Below are 24,642 nucleotides of genomic sequence, written 5' to 3' on the forward strand. Positions count from 1 at the left end.
GAATTTCTTCATTTGCATTATACTAGTGATTCAAAAATCCCTGGGAATCTGAAACTTTGAGATTCATATCACAAGTGAGAAATAAATAAGAAAAAAATTACACCTTTTTCATCCCACTTTTGCAACATGAAAATAGATTCCTGACCTTTCCAGTTTGCTTTTTGAAGATTTTCCTTTGCTGTGGTCAACTAGACATGTAAATGCATTCTCAAAAACCCATGACATGATACAGGAATTGAAGAGAAAGAGAGCAAGACAATTAAATGCATACAATTAATGAGATCTGCACCCTCTGTCCTTGTCCATTTAATTCTGCACAAGTACATTACTGATTTCTTTTATATTAGAACTGAACAAATAGGTTTTGAATTTAATCATTTCCCTTTTCACGTAGCACCACTAGATTGATTTCTCTTTGTTCTGTAAATGGCAGTTTATAACTCTGATTGGAAGAACTTTTAAAGTAAAATAATGCTCTTGCCTTTTCTATCCAATTCCTACCCCTCCTTGCATTTCTTTTCTCTTTGTGCTGGCTGGAATACATCCATCACATTCATACGTGATTAAAAAATAGAAAATGGCCATTCTTAAATAATGTGCAGGCCCGCAGAACCCATTTAGTTTACATATTTTCTGAATCATTAAGCATTCGACCTTATCTATAATTTGTAAAGTAATGCCTATGGGGTGGGTAATCAACAAGTACTCCTCAATGTCAACAATACAGGACTTTGTGAAAATAATCCTGGTAGCTGAATCCATGAAGCACATGTCTATCAAGAAGACAAACATTACACAGACACACTCAGCTGTAAGATTCTCCATTGTCCTTTTCAGAGTTCCTTTAAATTAGATGATAATCAAATTGTGTCAAGTCTGAGGCTGAATCATTCACCTGCCAGCTGCTTTTCCACTGTCTGTTCCTTTTCATCACTGTCAGCTTGGCCCTGATCCGCCAATTATTCTATTGTTGAACACCATGCAGACCATTTTATTCTCCAAATATAGATTCTTCAAAATAGACAAGATCCTTTAAGTGGCAGAATTTGTTGAAGCTTTACACCTATAAGTGAGGAAGGAATGGATACATGGAAGTGTAATCTTTAAACTTAGTCATCCTTCCATAAAAATTCACTTTACTGCCTCAGAACTAAACTTTCTCTAACCAAAGCTACCCCAAAATTCATTATGTCACATTGTGAACATGTCACCTGTGAGACTTCCAGTCTCTGCACCCCCTCCTCCCTGACCCTCATCTATCTGTTCTTCAAGTTTCATCTGTACAGCCTCTTGTATCACCCAATTTAGCCTCTGTTTGTCTTATTTCAGTCCATCTAGGCTGCACAAATAGAAGCTTCCCTTTTAGTCGAACATACCTAAAAGTATCTTTCAAAACAAAAAGTGCATTTTTTCCATGAGCATGGTTTTGCAACAAGATTTTTAAATTATATTTATCCTCCAAAGATCAAGTATTGGATCTTACCCTGAAGTGGGCACAGGAAGCAGTGAAGAAGTACAGCATATTGTGAGAGGATATAAAGAGAATTTTTGTGTATTATTATTGATGAAGACATTGTGAAACATTCCTTGAAGAAGTAATTTATATGATTCATTTCTAAAATGGTTCTCAACACACAATTTTGCCTGATTGAATCAATTGCTGGCATGAGTAAGGATTAGATAGCCAAAGACAGTAGGAATACATTTCAGGCTGAAGAAATAGCACATGCGTTTTTATTAGGGAAATGATGTGGGCTATTTGGAAATGTGAAAAGAGTTCCGCAAAACACAATGAAAAAGAGACAAATGAGTGGGTCAGATCGTACTCATATTGTTTTGTTCCTTCTTCTGAGCATAACAAGAATAATTGGGATAATTTTAACTAAAAATACATTTAAACATTTGAAGAATCTTTCTGACCATAATTTGTAGAAATGAATGAAGAGGTAAAGGTTGGGTTTGGGTGATATGCTGGAGGAGCACAGGCTAACCTTTGAGTATTCTGATCTAGGAAGGTGGTGGTGATAAATACAGGATTTGAGAGACTTTCAGGAGGTAGAAATGACAGAACCTCTGAATTAATTGTTTAGCACAGAGTGCTAGAGGAGAAGAGGAAAATCAAAGAAGGGCCTCAGGCTTCCGCTTTGGAATTTTAGATTCATTTTTTCTGTCTTAGTATGAAAGAATAGCCTTTGATTATCATGTAAGCAGATGGCCATATAGTAAGTGAATGAACAAACAGAATCATTAGCCAAATAAAATTTTAATATTTTTCAACCAAGACTTACTTCTGAAATCCCAAAGGACTCAGACCACCCTCATCTTGATTGATTGACACATTCATCTGATCAACTGCCACATAATAATTTTGGGGTGTCCATATGTACAGATATTTCCTCCTGCAAAAGTCATTCCCAATTCCATCACAGTGTTACCACGGACAGCAATTCCATGCTGGAATTGATTCTTGGCACCAAAAGCAAGCTCAACACTTGTGACTTCAATCAATTCATTTGCAAAAGGTTGGTAAGAAATGGACACTGGTATAACTTCATTTTTGGCTCTCATCACTGCCAAGTCATAAGATTGGGGAGTTAATGATTATTGACGAAACCACCTTTGCATATGGCCAGAATGCCCCATGGCTAGCTTCTGAGGGATACAGAGCAGCCTCTGTAGAAGTGAGTACAGTGCACCCTGCAGAGCTAGCAAGAGCTGGCCAGTACAACACAGTTGTATCTAGCAGAGGTCAATATTGTACACACAAAACAAATGACTTACACTTGATTATCACCTGCATCCTGTAGTTTATCCTATGATGATACTGGAAGAGTTACAAAGAAATAATTGATTCCAGACTCCAGTGAAAATTGGCTTCTATCTGATATAAAAAGATGTTAAATTACTTCACTAAGTTACTTCAAGGTTATATGAATTCGGTAATTGCTTTGCTGACTATTATATATGAAGAAGCAAACAAACAGAGGGTATTAGAGAATACTGAAAGATGTCAGGGAATCTTGATCCTTTTAATATTGAAAAATTGCTCTCAAAATCCAGATAATTATGAGGCAGGACAGATGCTGTCGATATCTTTTAATAATGGTTCCTGAAGAAAACTTTACAAATATTACAGGCATTGTTTCAAAATACAAGTACTAACCCATCATTCATGAATATTCCTTATAATATACTGTCAATATTTTGTTGCCTACAGTGTGTGGATCGCAATATTTCAGCAAAACTTTGAAGAAAAAAACAATAGCATGGCCCCCCAAATCCTAAAGAACCTTGCTAATAAAATGAAACTTTTTTATTATGTGGTTTTAGTATTTAGTAGAAATCATTGTCACAATCATTTGTAAAAACGTAGAAAATCTGTGACAAATAAATTCTTTGTTTTAAAAACATTATTCTGGGGGCTGGTACTGTGGCGTAGCAGGTGAAGCCACCACCTGAGATGCTGGCATCTCATATGGTCCCCGGTTCGACTGTCAATTGTTCCTCTTCCGAGCCGGCTCCCTGCTAATAGCCTGGGAAAAGCCCCTGCCAACCAGGTGGGAGACCCAGATGAAAGCCCTTGCTCTTGGCTTTGTGGCCATCTGGGGAGTGGCCAGCAGATGGAAGATACCTCTCTGTATGTGTGTGTATTTGTGTGTGTGTCTCCATCTCTGTCTCTCCCTCCCTAATTCTGCCTTCCCAAATAAAATATGTTTAAAAAAATGACTCTGGCCTGGAAATTTTACACTTGAAAATGTCCAAATAATCCTCTTACTCTCTGGCTAATTTAGGTTTCTGAGTATGTAACAGCAACACAGAGGTAATGATTATTCTTTATCCTGCTCTAAATTGGATTGCAACTTGTTTACTAGAACAAAGATTAATCTTAATTTCAATAAGTGAGAAATGAAGAATGCCCAAACTACTTTGGAAAATACTGAATGCTTCCAAACAAAGAATTCTCTCTTAGTGATCATAAATCAAGCACAGTCACTTTATTTTTAGCAACATGTTTTCCAGTGGAAATGCCAATAATTTCATAGTAATTTCACAGCATGTTTTTTTCCAGAAACATTAAAAATCAATTAGTTTTCATTAAAAACTGATCATACAGTCTATTTCCAAAATCAATTAATTTATATCTTAGTTGGTACAAGAACATCTAAAATTCAAGTACACTGTCAAGCGTTTATTGTTTTTTTATAGCTTATGTCTTAGTTTGAATTCTTGGCAAAAATGAATAAATATTTCTATTGTGTTTATATCACTTCAGTGATTATTATTATTCAAATGAATGTACATTTATAATTTATAAACTATTTTATGCAACACCAGCATCCCATATGGGCACCAGTTCATGTCCTGGCTGCTCCACTTCCAATCCAGCTCCTTGCTAATGGCCTGGGGAAAGCCACAGAAGATAGCCCAAGTGCTTAGACCCCTGCTATATGCTGGAGACCTCCAAGAAGCTCCTGGCTCCTGGATTTGGCCTGGCCCAGCCCTGGGCATTGCAGTCCTCTGGGGAGTGAACCAATAGATGTAAGATCTTTCTCTTTGTCGCTCCCCTTCTCTCTGTAACTTTGACTTTCAAATAAATAAATAAATCTTAAAAAAAATTTATGTTAAAAATTTCAGGCCGGTGCTGTGGCTCAACAGGCTAATCCTCTGCCGGCGGTGCCGGCAAACCAGGTTCTAGTCCCGTTTGGGGCGCCGGATTCTGTCCCGGTTGCCCCTCTTCCAGGCCAGCTCTCTGCTATGGCCAGGGAGTGCAGTGGAGGATGGCCCAAGTCCTTGGGCCCTGCACCCCATGGGAGACCAGGAGGAAGCAACTGGCTCCTGCCTTCGGATCAGCGTGGTGCGCCGGCCGCAGCGCACCAGCCGCAGCGGCCACTGGAGGGTGAACCAATGGCAAAGGAAGACCTTTCTCTATGTGTCTCTCTCTCACTGTCCACTCTACCTGTAAAGAAAAAAAAAAAAAAACTTTCAAGTATTGGTTTTTGTTACAGATAAGCATACTTGTGATCATGGTGTTTGTCTATTATTGCAGTACATGGCCAAACTTGCATTACCAGATATGTATCACGAAGTGTCAATTCCTGTGTGAAATCATAGGATAGATTAGCGAAATTTGTGCATGCTTCATCCTCTGCTCTCAACTAAAAGTTAGAATCCATTATAATTGATGAAAATTTATGCATTTTTGAATATGATAATAATCAGTAACAATAAGTACTTATGCCTCTAAAAGTATAATTTAGCAATATATAATTAAATTGCACTTACTGGGCTATGGGGTATTTTTACAAACCTTAACCTCAGTATCCACTTCATATCTGGCAAGAAAGTGTCTCACAGGCCTTGTCTTTTGTAAGTTGAGAGTTTTCAGAAGAAAAAAACATAAATCTTTGTATTCTGAAAACTCAATCAAGCTTTCTGGGTCTACAAAGATACTGATAACATATGGTTCAGGTATTTATAGTCTGTACGTTTTAAAATATTTTCTTCGGGAATTTTTTTTTTTATCGTGTGATTTCCCTCTTTTTTTTTATTAAACTTTTATTTAATGAATATAAATTTCCAAAGTATAGCTTATGGGTTACAATGGCTTCCCCCCTCCCATAGCTTCCCTCCCGCCCGCAACCCTCCCCTTTCCCGCTCCCTTTCCCCTTCCATTCATGTAAAGATTCATTTTCAATTCTCTTTGTATACAGAAGATCAGTTTAGTATATATTAGGTAAAGATTTCAACATTTTGCCCATATAGCAACATCAAGTGAAAAAACTACCATTGGATTACTAATTATAGCATTAAATAGCAATGTACAGCACATTAAAGACAGAGATCCTACATAATTTTTTTTTTCAAATTAATTAATTTTCTATGCCATTTCCATTTTAACACCAGGTTGTTTTTTTTTTTTTTTTTCAAGGAATTTTTTTTTTTTTTTTTGACAGGCAGAGTGGATAGTGAGAGAGAGAGAGACAGAGAGAAAGGTCTTCCTTTGCCGTTGGTTCATCCTCCAATGGCCGCTGCGGCCGGCTCATCGCGCTGATCCGAAGCCAGGAGCCAGGTGCTTCTCCTGGTCTCCCATGCGGGTGCAGGGCCCAAGGACTTGGGCCATCCTCCACTGCACTCCCGGGCCATAGCAGAGAGCTGGCCTGGAAGAGGGGCAACCGGGACAGAATCCGGCGCCCCAACCAGGACTAGAACCTGGTGTGCCGGCGTCGCAAGGCGGAGGATTAGCCTGTTAAGCCACAGCGCCGGCCATTCTTCGGGAATTTTAAAAAATGTTTAATTCATTTATTTATTTGGGATGCAGAGACACACCCAGAGAAAGAGTTCTGTAGGTTAATACCCAAATGTCCACAATACCTAGGACTGGATCATGCCTTAACCAGAAACTAGGGATTTAATCCAAGATTTTTACAATGAGTGACAGGACCCAAGGATCTGAGCCATCACCTGCTGTCTCCCAGAGTCCACATTTGCAAGAAATCAGAATCAAGTGTGGAACATGTACTCAACCCAGGCATTCCAATGTAGAATGCAAATGTCCTAGGAAACATTTTAACCATTGGGCTAAACACCTTTCCCTGGAATTTTATTTTACTTGCAAGTAGTAAGATACCTATGTGCTATCATTAGAATCTAACACATTTTCCATATGATACAAAATGGAGAAAATATGAATCTTTGGTTAGAACTATATATGTCTTTGGAGTTTAGCTACAGTACAATTTGTGAAACTTTCTATTACTTATACTTACAAAAACAGATCACTTTATTTCTACTGGAATGACTTTAGATTATAGTAATAAAGTACAATTATCTTAGACAACAATGTAGTATACAATGTAATTATAAGCTGAATTATCATTTTTTTTGGACAGGTAGAGTTATAGACAGTGAGAGAGAAAGAGAGAGAAAGAGAGAGAGAGAGAGAAAGGTCCTCCTTCCATTGGTTCACTCCCCAAATGGCCACTACGAATTATCATTTCTAAGAACCACTTCTACACTCTCATTTACACCTATGCTTTATTCTCCCTTCCTCAAAGTAAAGAACAATGCAGAGAGTTCTAGAAAGCAAAGAGTAGATGAGATCAAAATGAAGTCAAAATGCTCTAATGTTGAACAGGATAAGGGCATCATTTTCTAAAATGTTTCCTAACAAGGGCTATTTAATTTGTCAAATTTACCCAAAATCTTTCTCTAAGATTTGCAGACTAAGAACTTGATATCACCATTTATTTTTTCATATTTAGGAAGACAGAGAAGGGCTGGTTTGTGCACTGTGTTATCAGCCAGCATCAAGTTCAGAGAAGCCCTACAGGGATTTGCGCAAGGAGTGCATCTTATAGAGACTTGTTAACTCTAACAGCACTGGAGTAATGTGAGATTGGTTCATAACAAGTAAAGAGAACTTGAAAAAAAGAAAAAAAAATAGTAAAATAAATAACAAAAAAGAGGACTTGAAAATCATATAATAGAAGCAGATAAAAGTAGCACTCGTTATCTTCAGGGCCAACAAAATGGGCTTCTGGAAGAGACCTGAGGAACACAGTCCATACTCCACTGCAAAGCGCCCGGCTGTGGCTTACAGAATGCCAGTCATTATGGAGTTGCATTGGCAGAACCTGCCAGAAATCTACCCGGAGGGGTGCTAGAGAAAGCTGTCCAGAAGGAAGCATCTCACTGGAGGCACGCCACTACTGACCATCTATCAGAGTGCTGAGAGAGCCATGTGGCACCTGCTTGTGTGGACAACTCCGTATTCTAGAAGTCATTCCCTGGCTTCTCCAATGCAGGGGACAGCCCACAACTGAATGCATGGATGCAGCACTCGCTGCTGGAGCCAGTCCTGTGCAAGGACAGAGGAGACTTTTCTTGGGACTTTTTTTTGTCGCTGCCCATTAAGTATTCTCCAGCTCGGGTACAAAGGAGGCAAAAGAAATCCCAGGAAGTCATCACCATGCTGTCCTCAAGTCCTGAGATGCCTAGCCTGTCTTCCCTATTCCCACTGTTCAAAGTCTCCTTATGTCTGTCTAGCTTGTAATATCTATGAGTTTTTAGCTGTTCTTAGTAGGATAGAAAGAAATGTGTCTATACTTGATTTGCTAGGAATGGAAAGTCTACCTTAGCATTTAAATAATTTCTCTTTTCTTTAATAGTTGCTCCTCTGGCCCATAAATTTTTGTATTTCTGCATTTGGGACATTATTCTGTTTTGTGGATCATATTTCTGTAGTGGCACCTAAATTCATTTTTTTTATCACCTTCCTTTTTATTCTTTCAGTTGCACACATCCTCCTTTTTGTTTCTCCCATCCTGCCCCTTCCTTTTATCTTCTCCTTTCCTGCCATGGTGCAGTGACTGTCCAGAACCTATCATGTTAAAAAGTAGCTCAACAACCATTTACTTCTTGCTGTATTTTCCATGAGATCACACTCAAGTTTATTTTGGCTTGGAGATATAACAGTGACAAATGAATTTTATAGTTTGAAAACAACATATCTAAGAAATCCAAGATTTTGCCAAAAAACACCAAGAGTTTTCATCATTGGAAATAATTTTATTTTAAAGCAATTCAATGTGACTAGTAGCAAAATGTACACAGACAATAAACAAAACCAATTCTCAAAGTGATACAAGAGCTACTTTTGACTTTATGTTTTATTTTCATGTGCAAGTATAATTGTTTTAAAAAGGCAACAGTTTGGTAAAAGTCTTATAAGCATGTTTTTATTCTTTAAATAACAGAAAGACTAACAAGCTATTATTACAGCAGGCTGATATGAAGTGTCAAATATTAAATTTGGACTAATATTCATAATCAAAAATAATTATTTTTAAATTTATGAAACAAAGTTTTTAGTTTTATAGGAAATATAATCATATCCTAGCTTAAAACCCTAGTCTTAACAACTGTCATAATGCAAAAATACTAAACTTCAGATCTTGTGGGGAAATATATTTGTAAAATCTTATATTTATTCCTAAAAATAACTTAATGAAATTAAAAAAGTCAACTCAAAAAACATCATACTTACCATTGATGTGCAAATATGAAGCAAATTTGCTAATTACTTCTGTTACATGTATTAGTTCAATTCTGCCTTCAATGTCAACAATCTATATGTGAATATGTGTGTTTGTCAAATTTATTTCATGTTTAAAACACAGACATATATATGCATATAATATTTAAGTTTTAAGGCATGCTCCCAATTTTAAATAAACTGTTTTAATAAAGTCTGCCTCTGTCTATCTCATCAAAGAAGATGGAAAGATAAGCTCTCTTTCTTAGGAAAATTCTTGATGTTCTTACTGTTATAAAATTTGGAAAATGTAAAATACTAAAAAAAAAGATTTCATTTTCTCTAAGTCAAATTATACGATGGCTAAAGTCTTTGATTTCAGATTTTTATCTCTGTAGAATTATTGGGGGAACATTAGGCTGTCTATCCTTTAAAAAATGTTTTCCAATTTTCCATTTATCTGTTTCATTATTAAAAGATGGGGCAAAATGTCCCTTTCTATTAGTATGGTTTCTATTTTTTGGTGACTTAAAACTCAATGTCAAGTAAACAAATAAACAAAAATAAAACCTTAGAAGAAAAATAAAAACCTATCAGTGTTTCTCCAATGGAAACACAGTAACTCACTTCAACTAGCTGGTCAACCACGTGGACATTATCTTGGCATTTTGGTCCATTTCTGTAGGGGCATATAGATAAATATAGATAAAAGCATTTGTAGTCACCAAGATGCAATATATATTTAAATTTATAATTGTCAAATTATACTGCATCATTCATTTTAACTTACGTGACAAGAATCACTTATTTTAATGTTATGTATTTTCCTCACAATATTTTTCAAATATTTGACATATTTTCAAGGTGATTATTTTAATATCAAAGACATAAGGAGACTTTTAATGTTTTAAGTGGCCTTAAAGTCCATAAAAAGAATAAATTTTCTTCTTTCCATTTTACAGTATTTTTAATGAAATTTACTATATAGTTGTATGAAAAATGTTAAAGCTCAAGAGACTAATGAAAATCATTACTGTGTGGCTCAAGAAATCCAGTTAACATTTCAATTATTGGATTTAATTTAAGTAGACAAATATGTATTACATATTTTCTATATGCTAGGCACTCTTTTAAAACACTAGATATTTGTTTTTAGTATACTTTTCTTGGTATAAACAGTGTGATAGACACAAATTATCAAAAAGCTCAGGTCCTTATTATTTCTTTTTGTTTATATTTTTGTTTCATCTGTGTAATAAAACATGCTATGAGCATCTTGAATACTAAGGTGGATATGATAGCTTATGAAAAGGCAGGACAAAAAAAAAGGTTGAAATGATTTAAGGTTTTATACTTTAAAACCATGATTCTTACATAAAAGTCAGCCATACGAATTTCTTAGTGGAGAAGATTAGACATTTATGATGAGCTCAATTTTGTAAAACCGCAAATTTAAATTTAATCTGACCATTTAAATTATAAGAGGAGCAATGCTCTTCTATGCTCATTGTGACACACCAAATATAATTAAGATTTTTAGTTTACTTTCATAAGACTTTAATAATTTTTAAAATTGACTTCATACAGTTTGAATTACTGTTGAACAATTACATATAAAATTTTTATTTTAGTATTTTAATATAGGTCTTCAAAAATCATTCCATTTTTATCTTTTAAATATTAATAGAGGAAGAACCAATAAATAGTATATTAAGTTTTAAAATGATATAGAATAGTAAGAGAATAGATTTTATTTTTAAATATGAGAGAATGTAACATATTCCAGTCTGGTTCCTTTCACTTTTGTTATTTCAAGCAAGATCCTTGCAGAATAAAGTAAGCTTCCTGTTTTCTTTTTATCAAAGTTGAGTTTCCTCTCGTGAGTCTTGTCCAGTAGCATTGCAGATGCTGTTTTTTCGACTGGGTTCGCTGTTTGGAAGGTAGGACAGTGGATCTGGCCGGATTAAGTATCTAATAAAAAAAAGAAAATATGTTTGTAAATAAAAACAACATTAATTCAACTGGGTAATTTATATTTCTACTTTGTCAAGCTTTCGGGTTATGTAAACTATGTCTCCATATGAAACAGTAATGGAAGGATTTACTGTTTTCTTGGCCTATAACTTTTTGCAGTGTTTATATTACTATTTATATGCTCAAGAAGATTATGATGAGGGATGTTGTTGAAACAAAAAATTCAATCATGATCTATTTTAGCAACTTAATCTTATCAAATTTTCATGATTTATTTTGGTATTTTATTTATTCTCTTACTTTGCTCATTTTCATTCAAAGAGATGATTATTTCATTATTTAACTATTCTTAGTGTTATTTTTGTCATTCATAAAATTAGTAATTTAATATAAATATTTTCAATGTCTCTTCTAATTTGAGTATTGTAAAATACATGATTTAATAAATGCAAACATTATGTCTATTTATTATTTAATTAGCTGGGAAATTATTCATATAAAATTCTAGTTATTGAATAGTAGATGATAATAACAAAGTATAAAATAATTTTAATTCAGTTTACTAAACAGGAAAAAAGTCATACATTTCCTTAATGCTATCATTTGTTTTGAGACACTTCACTTTAGACTGCCCAGAGACATATGTCATCAGCCACTATGATTTGAACTCCTGTAGGACACTGTGTCGGTGCCTATGCATACAAGAATAACACAGCCTGACTCCCGCCCTACAGACTGGCATACCACTTTTGAAGTAGATAGTAAGAAGAAAAGGGAATCCCAAATACCACACTAAGGAGGCGAGGACAACTGAGAGAACGAGGGAACGCTTTCCTGCAGTGGTCAGGTTGAACCTCTGTCTCCAGGACTGAGCAGAGCAGAGAGCCATCCTAGGGCGGGACAATCAGGGTACAGAGGAGGAAGGTCCCTGCTATGAGCAGAAAATGAATTTGACCTTTGAAGACAGATCCGAGCAGGAAGTTGTGATCGGTAAAGTATAAAGAAAGGCTGAAACAGCTGGTGAGGGACCTCAAGTTTCAAGGCAAGTAGTTTGTTTTCACTGGAAAGGCAGTGGGAAGCCACTGCGGGTTCAGCAGGGACAGCAGAAAGTAAACACATGCAATGCCGCTTTGAGAGTCTTGTTTTCATATTTCTATAATAATTTTAGGGGGAAGTGTAAGAAATGCCTGGAGAAATTAATTTAAAGGAGAGAACTCTAATTAAGATTGTGTTTTTCTCCTTAAAAACAAAAGGAGAGGGGCTGGCACTGTGGCATCGTAGGTTGCCTGCCCGTTCCAGTCCCAGCAGCTCCACTTTCAATTTGGCTCTCTGCTGATGGCCTGGGAAAACAGTGGGAGACGGCCCAGGTGCTTGGCCCCTGCACCCACGTGGGAGACCCAGGAGAAGCTTCTGGCTCCTGGCTTTGGATTGGCCCACCTCTGGTCATTGCAGCCATTTGAGGAGCAAACCAGCGGATGGAGGACCTTTCTCTGTCTCTCCCTCTCTCTCTGTATCTCTGCCTCTCAAGTAAATAAATAAATAAATCTTTAAAAAGGGGCAGGGGAAGAAATATTCATAAAATATAAATTAAAAAAGAAAGAAAAAGCAATGGAACACACATCAGTCTACTGTCCTCAATTGAATAACAGTTGAGACTGGTGTCCTTGGGTTTGTTTACTAGATTTTGCTATCTATGCACACTGCTTTATAATTACTTTAAATATCAATAGCATTGTAGATCGATGAAGAAAACTAATAGTGCGCATTAAGCTTTTTAACGCCATATTATCTACTGACTTACTGTTCTTTGAATCAAATTAATGATGTTCATTGATGAACTTTTGAAGTTAATATTTAGAAAAACATAAAGGATTAAGTTTAATCCAACATCCCCAAAATTCACTGATGCAGTGGTAAAAGTCCCCTCCCTTATTACTACCCCTACTAAACCTATGAATCCAGTAAAGGAAATTTCTCAAACTGTGGTTTTATACCCTACTTGTCAGGGTAGGCATTTTTCATGATAATTGATCATTGCTCTGAAATTTAATTATCTCAATGCCACAAATACAGACCGCTTTATTGATGTGAGCAAGGATTTTTGAATAGCAGCCAAACTGATGTTTTAGCTTACAATTGACATAAAATGAGTGTCTAAAAGAAAATTCTCTGAATATATATATACATATATATATATTTTATCTTTAGGCTGTATTGTAACATATTATTTTAATTATAAGTATAAAAGTTTTGCAAACTATTTGCAATTATAAACGTACATATTTGATGGAAGGACATATATATAAACTAAAAAGGCTAACATTGTGTTTAAAATAATCATGCAAAATAATCGTGTTAGGCTCAAGAAACTTAGAAGTTATTATAAAATATAAATACAAATATCTTAATTAAACTATAAAACTAAAGCAATTATAGTTATTGAGAAAGAGATATAAGTTTGGGAGTAACAGAGATAAATATTTAATTAAAATTGCTTATAATAATGGGTTATTAGAAGAATGAAGATATGTATAAATTTTTTGCTAAGAAAAAAAAAAAACTAGCTTGTTTTTATTTTAAGCACACGGTTGAAGTCTCCAGGATGAGCAACTGAAACCTAGATGCACCATAAGTAAGATCTTAAAGAAAGACCTCCATAAATTCAACATCACCCTGGATATAAGTTTTGAAAATGCCTTAAGAAGCCAAGTAGCTTGAATTGTTATTAATCTGCTTCTCCAAAACTCCTATACTCTAACCAGTATTATCAGATAGCAATAAAAAAAAAAAAGCATTTCTAAACTTGCTAGTTGTCACTTAGGTACACCTTAGGTATCTTTTCATATTTATTTTGGGCCAGACTCAATCCTGCTGCTATATTTTCCTAACAGGTTTTTGAAAACCATTCCCTTTTCTACCAAGCAGGTCAATATTCCTCTACGTTTTCTTCTTTATGAAACTCTTTGAAAAAATCAATCCCTTTTTAGATTTCTTCACATAGGAAATAAAAACTAAGGTATTTGCTTTATATAGGACGAACCTCTCCTCAAAGCTCCATTGGCGTGTATCTTTATGCTCTCTAGGCTCTTACACTTAGCACTTTTAAGGATATATGGGGGCCCAGATCATCATCTCTTTTTCCTAGCCAAAACTCCTATCTCTATGTTGGAAAATTGTCCCCCATTTTGACTTGCTTTGATGTGTAATTTTTGTGGTTTTTTTTCCCTCTTTTTTGCAATCACAAAGTTATGAAACCTCATAGCCGTGCTGTCCTGCTTTTTCCAGTTACTAACACACTCACTGAGTCTTATTGTTTGCTTTCATAACAAACAGTCTGGTATACTGATGCTCTGATAGATTCTTAGCTCCCTCCCAGCTGTTTTTCTTACCTGGTTTCCCTACAGTCAGGCCCACATCTATGTTTGTTCATCCTATCAACCCAATTATTTCGCTTCTGGCAGAGCTCATTCAAAAACCAAACCAAACCAAACCAAACCAAACCCTATCCTCTCTCTCCTACCCAGGCAGAATCTCCCACAAACCTGGAAACAGAGACATTGTCTTCTATTTGTTTGCACATTACTAGATTTAGTTCTGAACTACTTGCATAGATCCATTTTATACTCTGCATCACAAAAAATGTTCTCAATCCTTGTTAATCTCTGACTGTATTATCCTGATTTTAGAAGTTAAGCATCCTGTGGACCTAATACCCACAAAGACTTCTTGATCTTTAGCACTTGTTTCATGTCACGGAAACAATCTGGAGTTAGTCACCTTGGGTAAGCATCACTTGTAGCCCAGGCAAGCCCAGGCAGGACCTGATCTCAAGAGCAGGTTCTCCTTAGGAACTTGTTACCAAGGCTTATATCAATGCCTGCCAAAGTGTGTTTCTAAATCCTGGCTTCCTTCTCACTCATGTATGTCCAAGGGCTGCCCATCATGGATAAAGCAGAATTTAAGTTCCTTATTTTGTCATCCAAGGCCCTTCCTTATTTATGTCTCCAATATTATCTTCAACAATTTCAACAGTGATTTTATTAAAAATACAAACTCTAGTCAAAGGGCCAACTGACACATGATATGCAGTTCCCACATAGTGTGTTTTTCTCAGGCCATATTTCATGTTCTACAATGTCCTCTGATCTCTACCAACACAAGTCCTAGCTACCCTTCAAAATCTAGCTCAAGTCTGACATCCTTTGTAATCGCTCTAACTCATAATAATATTTTCCACTTTAAATTTAGAAAAGCATTGTCTATGTTACTCAAATGATGTCTAATTTTTTGGTGTCAAAGTCATACTGCTTTTATTTTTCTTAAGTTACAATTTTATAGTTATAATGTAGGCAATTATTCCCATAACACATGCTTTCACCTGTTTTACTTTGGCTTTCAGGATTTTTAAGGCATCTTGATAGTGTGAAATATTTCACTTTTTTTAAAGTTATTTTCTTATAATTCACTGGGTTTCTCTTATTTCTCTAAATATACATTAGCTCACACAACATGGAATTTTTGCCATCATTTCCTACTTTATACCACTCTTTTAAATAATCCTATAATCTATTTTTTGGGTGGGGTATTACACTAAACAACACATCATATTCATTTGTTTATTGAATTATACATAGGATTTCTAAACACTTGTAGCATAAGAAAAATAAGAGCTATACTGACAGATAAAAACATAAAATACATTAGTAGTTTTCTAAAAATACATGCCTAGATGAGATATGAGATCAACTTACACAACATCATTCAGCTCTAGCCTGGTATCTGGAGATGGATTAATGAGGATGTAGGAGAGGGTACTTTGATGATCATTCATTTCATCTAGAAGATAAATGCCAGTGTCATGCGATTGACAGAAAATTACAGGAAACATTGTATAGCAGTTTATGTTCAAACCACATAGTTGCCAATTAGAACTTGCTATAGTTTTCTGAAAGCCAGATTTTGTACAAAAGTTTGACTATCTTCAAATTATGACCATTCAAAATACCCATCAGGTTCCCATTTTTTGTTCCAAGACACTACAAAAACAAAATTTCTAATTTTACTTGGAACAACCAAAGTTATAGTCTGTCCTTAGGCTATTACACTGAAAAAAGTATCTCTATTAAAGAAATGATTAAAACAATGTTTACTTATTTTACCTTATTGATTATAAAAAATAATTGTAATTATAAATAGTCATCCCAGAAACGAATATTCATACATGACATTCTTTGAAAAATCATGTAACTGCATTTTTATTTAGAAAACACGACAGAAATGCATCTAAAAAGCTTAAAGTCCCTTATTACGTTTTACTTCATCACATGACACATCTGATATAAACCATGCTAATGTTTTTTTCAGAATGCAAAGAATCCTCTGGAACAAAAAATCATCCAAGTTTTTAGGAAATCGTGCTGTTGGAACACTTTTTTTTTTTTAAACAAAATATTTTTAAAAATAAAAGGCTATGTCCTTCTGAACTGTTAATTTACTGCAGGACATCTTTAGGCTGACAAATCCGGCATCACATAAGCTATTGAGAAAAAAGAGCTTTGGGAGTCTCAATTATTTAGAGTTTAAGATAATCATAAGATATAAATGTAAAGTCACGTGGACTCAAACTTCAAGAAACATATTTCCTCCCAAGGGTAAAAGGTTTGCCCTCTGAGAATGCCATTAAAAGCCCGGCTCTCAAGTCATGGTACCCTCCTAGCCACTTCAGTTGCAGACAAGAGTACAAAACTACAAGGACAAAATTTACACTAAAAGAAATATGTCAGTATTCAAAAATCTACACTAAATTAAGATTAAGATTTTGTAAGCCCAACATAGCTGACCAAGATTAAAATCTGCTCCATAGAATATACATAATTTTCATAAAGCAGTGCTGATCACTACGTTCCTCTGATTAGAAATGAATCATATTAAGGTGAAATACTTATTTTCAGTATGGTACTTCAAGATGATATGCAGATTTATCTTATTTTTAAAGTCTATAAATCAAAGTCCTTATCTTATAAGTCAAATACATTATCAGATAAGTTAATTTACCACATTGCCAGTAAACTATGATAATCAACAGCACATAAAATTAGTTTTTAAGAAGTAACTGTATAATACAATAATATTTGGGTTGCCAGGCAAAATATAGAATGTAGTGACACTGAATTTTAAAAAATCAACTAAATTTTAGCATAAACATGTGTCAAATATGTGTGACATACTAACTTAACATGTGTCAAATATGTGTGACATACTAACTTACTAAAAACTTAATTGTTATTTATAACAAATGCAAATTCTATTGGGAATCTCGTATGTTTATTTGCTAAATATGACAATCCCGCCTAGGGATAAGTGGTTAATTCAATGGAGTGGAGCTTAGAGTTCCAATGAGGACATAATGATTCTTTTGCAAATGGGGCTCAATTCTAACTTACAGCACATTTTACTAACAGGAGATTATCAGGATCATTTCTCTCTACAAAAGCAGTTTTGATTATGTGTGTGTGTGTGCTTTTTGATGAATTGCCCCTTTCTGTGAATTTTCACAGCTGCAGTATAAAAGAACACAGATTGATATTATATCATGAAGACTAAATCACAATGCTATGGAATGAAATTGGTCTACTAGAAAATCCCTATTTCCTTTATCAATGTAGTCATATAAGTCTAGAATTCTTATACAATGTGATTTTAAACTGTAATACAGGAAACACAAGTTTAGTCAATACCAATACCCATATTTCTCCTTGATAATTAACAGGGTGTTATTGTTAATTTGGGTTCTGGAGTCAAGCCAAAATTCATTGATGATCTGGTTTACCTATTAAAAATGCAAAAATTGTCGAGATAACAGGAAAATTTCCAACACTTGATCTAATTATGTGATGACTGCATCAATTTTTTATTTACTCAAGTAGCCTGTATTATTGTAATACTGAAGAATTTAATGCTTCCAAAGACACGGTTGCAGATGTTCTGCTAATGTCCTCAATTCAGTGATCCCATGTGGGTCTCATGGATAGCATCACAATCAGAACTAATCACTCCTGGTTTCTTTCCTTGACCATAAAAAAGGCACAAATTGATTAATAAAGGCTGCTGCACAAACATATAATATATTTACTGAATAAAATACATTTTCTTGGTAAATTTGGCTTCATGAATCACAGAACCAAGTTTCTATTTCCAACCCAATGAAAATATCTATTAAAGGAATCTGCTGTGAATATATTCACCATGTTCCTGATTTTCAACAAAACTCAGAACTGATAAACTACAAAGACCCAAGATCTTACATTCACACTCAATACACAGAAGCTATTATTTCAACATTGAAAAATATTATCTTTTGAAACTTTTTCTTTTGAATTTTTGAAAAAAAAACTACTCCAGTACATTTTCACACAAAGATTATTACAAACATTATAAGAAATTCTGTACAATAAAAATAAAGGTATTTTAGTAGTAGTAAACAAAGTAATTGATTTTCTTACATTCATTAACATAGACAATTATTAAACCAAAATTTTCAAACAGCAAAACATCTGATTAGAGTACTTTGTGTTGGTAATTCATATTGCCAAAAAAAATGATGCTCAAGAAATTTTCAGAGAGTATATTAATGAAGACTATTTCACACTGAAAGATTTCATATTTTTGTTTTTTTTAAGATTTATTTATTATTTATTTGAAAGTCAGAGTTACACAAAGAGAGGAGAGGCAGAGAGAGAGAGAAGTCTTCTATTCGATTGTTCACTCCCCAATTGGCCGCAACAGCCGGAGCTGCACCAATCCAAAGCCAGGAGCCAGGAGCTTCTTCCTGGTCTTCCTTGTGGGTGCAGGGGCCCAAGGACTTGGGCCATCCTCCACTGCTTTCCCAGGCCATAGCAGAGAGCTGGACGGAGAGTGGAGCTGCCAGGACTAGAACCGGCGCCCATATGGGATGCCGGCACTTCAGGCATGGGCATTAACCCACAGCGCCACAGCGCCAGCCCCTTGTTTTGTTTTTAATTTCCATATTGAATTATTTTAAGAGGACTTTGGAAGAGTAGAGCAGAATTTGATAAGAAAAAATTAAATATTACATGTATTTGTGTACATTATCATTAAATAATACTTCTGTCATGAACTGAACTGTGGCCACTCCAAATGCCTATGGTGAGGTCCTAACTACCAATGTGACTAGATTTGAGATGGAGAGGGCCCTCAGGGTGCTTAAGGTAGAAGGACATCATTAGCGTTGGATCATAATCCACTAAGATTGGTGCTCTTCTAGGACAACATCTACCCATCTCGGAAGAAACAAAGGTGTGCACAACCACAGAGAATAGGCGATGTACAGACACAGTGAGAACAAAGCCACAATGACATCAAAGAAGAAACCAACTTTTGGACACCTGGACCCTTACAGCCTCCCAAGCTGTGAGAACAGAAGCCTCTACTGTTCGATCATCCATCTGCCTGCTGTATTTTGTTATGCCATCCCTGGTAGGATGATGTAACTTTTTTTTTTTTTTTTTTTGGGATAGGCAGAAGTAGATAGTGAGAGGGAGAGACAGAGAGAAAGGTCTTCCTTTTCTGTTGGTTCACCCCCCCAAGTGGCCGCCATGGCCAGCACATTGTGCCGAGGAACAACCGGGACAGAATCTGGTGCCCCAACAGGGACTAGAACCTGGGGTGCCGGCGCAGCAGGTGGAGGATTAGCCTAGTGAGCCGCAGCACTGGCCAGGATAATATAACTTCTGAAAACACATATTCGTTATGTGATTTTTTAAAAATCAGAGACCATTTAAAAATTTATTTTCCTTTAGTGGGATGCCCACTCTCACCACTGCTATTCAATATAGTTCTGGAAGTTTTAGCCTGAGCTATTAGGCAAGAAAAAGAAATTAAAGGGATACAAATTGGGAAGGAAGAACTGAAACTATCCCTCTTTGCAGATGATATGATTCTGTATTTAGGGGAACCAAAGAACTCTACTAAGAGACTATTGGAACTCATAGAAGAGTTTGGCAAAGTAGCAGGATATAAAATAAATGCACAAAAACTAACAGCCTTTGTATACACAGGCAATGCCACGGCTGAGGAAGAACTTCTAAGATCAATCCCATTCACAATAGCTACAAAAACAATCAAATACCTTGGAATAAACTTAACCAAAGACGTGAAAGATCTCTACGATGAAAATTACTGGTATCACAGTAAACACATTGGGAGAACGACCACTCGAGGAAACACATGCAATTCAATATGTTTGAGGAGTCCTTCTACTGAAGAGCCATGTTTTCTCTACACTTTTGTCCTCCACAGATCTAAACAGTGTTTTGTCAGGAGTAGTTAATATTTGCTGAGATAAATAACCAGTCACAACGTTTCCATATCAAATACATTTAAGTTTCTATATCACATACACACATCATCCATCTGCAAAAATAACTAGTAAAATTCTCCTTCAAACAGCCTCATATTATCTCTCCAGGATCTTGTGCCCCTACCTGGTAATCTGTCAGCCAACATACATTGATTATGTAACTAGGTTCACTCTTCACTAGCAAATTCCCAGAATACTTAGCTCTATACAACCACACAGTGGTGAAGATAGCTGTGTATGTAGGGGTAGTCTCAAGTCACTTGCAACTCAGTCCTCATATGAAAGCTTAGGATTTTTTTGTAAGACTTTTTAACAATAATACTAGCTCCATCCAACTTCGATTGTAAAAATTTAGTTACTACATGTTAGTAGTAATAATACAATGAATGTAGTGCAACTTGCTCTCTACTAACAGGTCAAGCACCCTAAATATTTAAGAAGGAATCACAAATATTATCTGCATTTTGAAAACTAAAAGTTGTGGAGATCATATATTTCTTTGCTAGTATTTAGAGAGTCTTGTAATAAAAATGGGCTACAATCATACAAATAATAAGATCGCTAAATCTAGGTGAATCTGACATGCAGTTATCATGTTGTACTATCAGGAATAATATAGTTATTATTTGCTTATGTTTACTGAGAAATGACCATGATATATTTTTCATGAAAGTCTTAGCTTAGCCTTAGTGCAGACATGGTACTAGTCCTCAGTAACATGTGGGATAGAGGACTGCAAACTCAGACTAGGTCAACTTCCAAGCTTGATTTGCAAACTGCACCAATTTTTATAACTTTCAGCAGTTCTGTAATTGGTAACCATTAGATGTCTGTTACACAGTGCTCTGGTGTCTCAGTTCTCAGAACCTTGGTGATACCAAAATTCAACTCCCCTTCCCCTGTCCTAGATTTACCTCGAGACACCAACCCCTGTTACCGTACCCCATCCTGCCTTAGGTGCTGTGGGGAATTTAGATTGTACCTTCCCAATTTCTCAACCAGTGAGAAACTGGGGGAAGGGATGTCTGCATGGCAGGGATAAAAGGAGCTGAATGTGTGAGGCTGGTGCTTGCTTCCACCAGCTGGTCCCCACTCTCAAGAATGGAGATCACTTCACATTGTTTCCAAAAAAAAAAAAAAAAGATTACAGCAAAATAACACTCATTATTTTTATCTGCAGTAAATAAGACAACTATAAAATTAACTTGGGAAAAGAAATATTCAAAATATCTAGGGAAGTACCAAAAAAGAAGATGGTTGGGCCCCATAGTGCTATCAAATATTAAAATATAATTTAAACCTTCTATAATTGAAAAGGTGGGTATTTATGCCTGAACAGGCATACAGACTCAATCAAATGTACACATTTTGGATCTGACAAAAATGAATATGTAAAATTATTGGAGTAGGGTCTATATTTCAATAAGTAGTATGGGGGTCCGGCGCCATGGCTCACTTGGTTAATCCTCTGCCTGCGGCACTGGCATCCCATATGGGTGCCAGTTCTAGTCCTGGTTGCTCCTCTTCCAGTCCAGTTCTCTGCTGTGGCCCAGGAGGGCAGTGGAGGATGGCCCAGGTGCTTGGGCCCTGCACCCGTATGGGAGACCAGGAGGAAGCACCTGGCTCCTGGCTTCGGATTGGCGCAGCGCCGGCCATAGCAGCCATTTGCAGGGGTGAACCAATGGAAGGAAGACCTTTTTCTCTGTCTTTCTCTCTCACTGTCTAACTCTATCTGTCAAATAAAAAAATACTTTAAAAAATACTATTGTATTTCAAAACTAAATATTGAAAAGTGTATTGGGAAAGATTAAAATTTACTCTGCTCACCTAATGCCAAAGGAAAATTCCAAGTGAGACAGATGTTTACATTTAGAATGTGAAAGCAAATAAATTTTAAAAGAATGAGTGGGTGTTTGGCATAGATTTTAGGCAGCCACTTGGGAAACTCACATCAATATCAGAGTGCTTGGGTTCCACTCCCAGCTCTGCTTCCAATTTCAATTTTCAGATAATGTACATGTTAGGAGTCAACAGTGACGGCTCAACTCCTTGGGTTCCTGCCATCCATATGAGTTCTGGATTGGGTTTCTAGCTCTCCACTTCAGCATGGCCCAGCCCTGGCTCTTACTGACATTTGGGAAGTGAATTAACAGATCTCTCTCTCTCTCTAACTAAATAAATACAATTTTTAAACCCATAAAAATATTTTAAAGTAAGTTCATGCTAACATCTATATTTTAAAATTTATAATTAACAAGTAGAATTATAAACCATAATATAAAAAAAAGATTGCCATGAGGCAAGGAAGAGACTGGTTGTGATGGGGATTCAGGTTAAATTTCTTTGACTATACCTTGTATTGAACTCTGTGGACCTATGTAAATAGCTTACATAATTACAAAAGAAAAATTACCTTTAGAAAAAGGAATCTCTCACCATAGAAAACAAAAACTGAACCCAAATTTATATCCAGTTGTGATATAACTACAGCAAGAAAAACCATTCCAAGCTTTAAACCAGAATTAAGTTACTATGTATCCCTTCTGGGACATATCTCTAATTAAATACTGCATAAATAAAAAGAAAATACATTTTACAATTTTACTTTTTATATTAACATTATATTATTTTTCTAAGACATTCTGTATACTTTGAAGCACACTATATGATGACGTTATAATTCTAGCAATTCTATTATAATTCTATAATTCTATTGTTTACAATCATTACTTTTGGTATGGTAGAAAGGAAATATAGATATAAGAAAAAGTTAAATAAAAACCCTATAGTCCCTGGATTTTAATTGAAAGAACCTGTGTGAACTTGTGAGATAATTTTCAACCTAGTTAGCTACCTATCCATCCAGTTAATTTTAGCTCCAACCCTAGAAAAGATTGAGACAATGACAAATTAAATGAAAATGAGCATCTCTTATCATTGATTATGGTCTTAAAATAGCATTTCCTCCTGAAAGAAACTGGATAATCCTGGAGAGAATACCCCAGTGTAGAAGCATAGGGTATCAACCAAGGATCACTGATGTCATCACAGAAGGACTCCAGAGACAGGCCCTGCCATGACTGGTGAAGCCCTCCAGCTCCCTGCTAATACATCCTGGAGCACAGTAGAGCATGGCTCAAGCGCTTCAGCCTCAACCACCTTCCAAGTGGGAGACCCAGGTGTACTTTCTAGCTCCTGGGTCCTGCTTTGTCCTCTCACAGCGCTGGCTGCTGGGTACTGTAGGGAGTGAATCAGCAGATGGAAGAGGTGTCTCTCTCTCTCTAATAAGTACACATTATAAAAAGAGGGACTACAGAGTCGATTTGAAGAGGCTGACACTGGGAAAAATTAGGACAATTTTATGAATAAAAAACAATACTACATTAAAACACTGTATTAGTGAAATAACTGATAAATTTTTGATAAGTAAAGGAAGATAATGCAATGGACAATTTTAGACTGGAAATTCAAACCATGAGAAATTCTGCTGGGCAAAGCCTGAGTTTCTTTAAGAAATAGATTGCAAGAAAAAAACATATGAGCTAGGATAAATTTATAAATTGAAGACAATTGAAGAGGCCCTCAATAGTCATCTGTTGATTCTTTTTCTTACCTTTACATCTCACATCCAGCAAATCCACATAATCTGTTTAATTCTTTCAGAGCAGCCAGATCTACTTAGAAAATAATTTGATGATGACACCTCCCACCACCACCACAGCAAAGGTGTAAAATTTGTTTTTGTTCTTTTCCTCTGGTGGTGGAAAAAACCTCTTTCTTACTACATGTCAGGTGCAGAGGTGTGTAGAGGACTTCAGCAGACATGCAGTATATCTGGGGTATGAAATGAATGCCAGGTCTGGGCTAAACACTGTTCATCATCCCACGTGCCTCTCACCACAGATCTATGGCACAGGTATTATTATTTCCATTCCATATATCAGAAAATAGGCTCAGGGGCCAGGGTGGTGGCACAGCCAGTTAAGGCACTGCTTGGGATGCCAGCACTCCATATAAGCATCATATTGAATTCTGGCCACTCTGCTTCCAATCCAGCTTCCTACTAATGTGCCTGGGAAAGAAGCTGATGATGACCTAAATAACTGGGCCCCTGCTACTCATGTTGGACACCCAGTTGGGGTGTCGGGTTTCTGGCTTTAGCCTAGTCTCAGGCACTGCAGCCCCTTGGGGAGTGAACCAGCAGATAGAAGATTCTCTCTCTCTCTCTCTCTCCCCCCCCTCCCTTTCTCTTACT

The 24,642-nt window shown here is 36.0% G+C and overlaps 1 protein-coding gene across 3 annotated transcripts in view; it reads right to left on the reverse strand.

Moving 5' to 3' along the window:
* Positions 1 to 8,602: 8,602 nt before the first annotated feature.
* The window catches only part of KCNT2 (potassium sodium-activated channel subfamily T member 2), a 385,345-nt gene continuing 369,305 nt past the window's right edge, over positions 8,603 to 24,642 (reverse strand). For 2 of the 3 annotated variants that reach the window (XM_062211538.1, XM_062211537.1), the window contains exons 26-27: positions 15,760 to 15,844; positions 8,604 to 11,005 (exon numbers count right to left, since the gene is read on the reverse strand). In XM_062211538.1, the coding sequence (XP_062067522.1) occupies positions 10,894 to 11,005; positions 15,760 to 15,844 (197 nt within the window). In that variant the 3' untranslated portion in view covers positions 8,604 to 10,893. Of the gene's footprint in view, positions 11,006 to 15,759; positions 15,845 to 24,642 lie in introns of all 3 variants that reach the window. The other variant, XM_062211536.1, reaches the window with a different exon arrangement.

Source organism: Lepus europaeus, chromosome 14 (assembly GCF_033115175.1).
Source record: "Lepus europaeus isolate LE1 chromosome 14, mLepTim1.pri, whole genome shotgun sequence".
NCBI classification, from domain to species: Eukaryota; Metazoa; Chordata; class Mammalia; order Lagomorpha; family Leporidae; genus Lepus; species Lepus europaeus.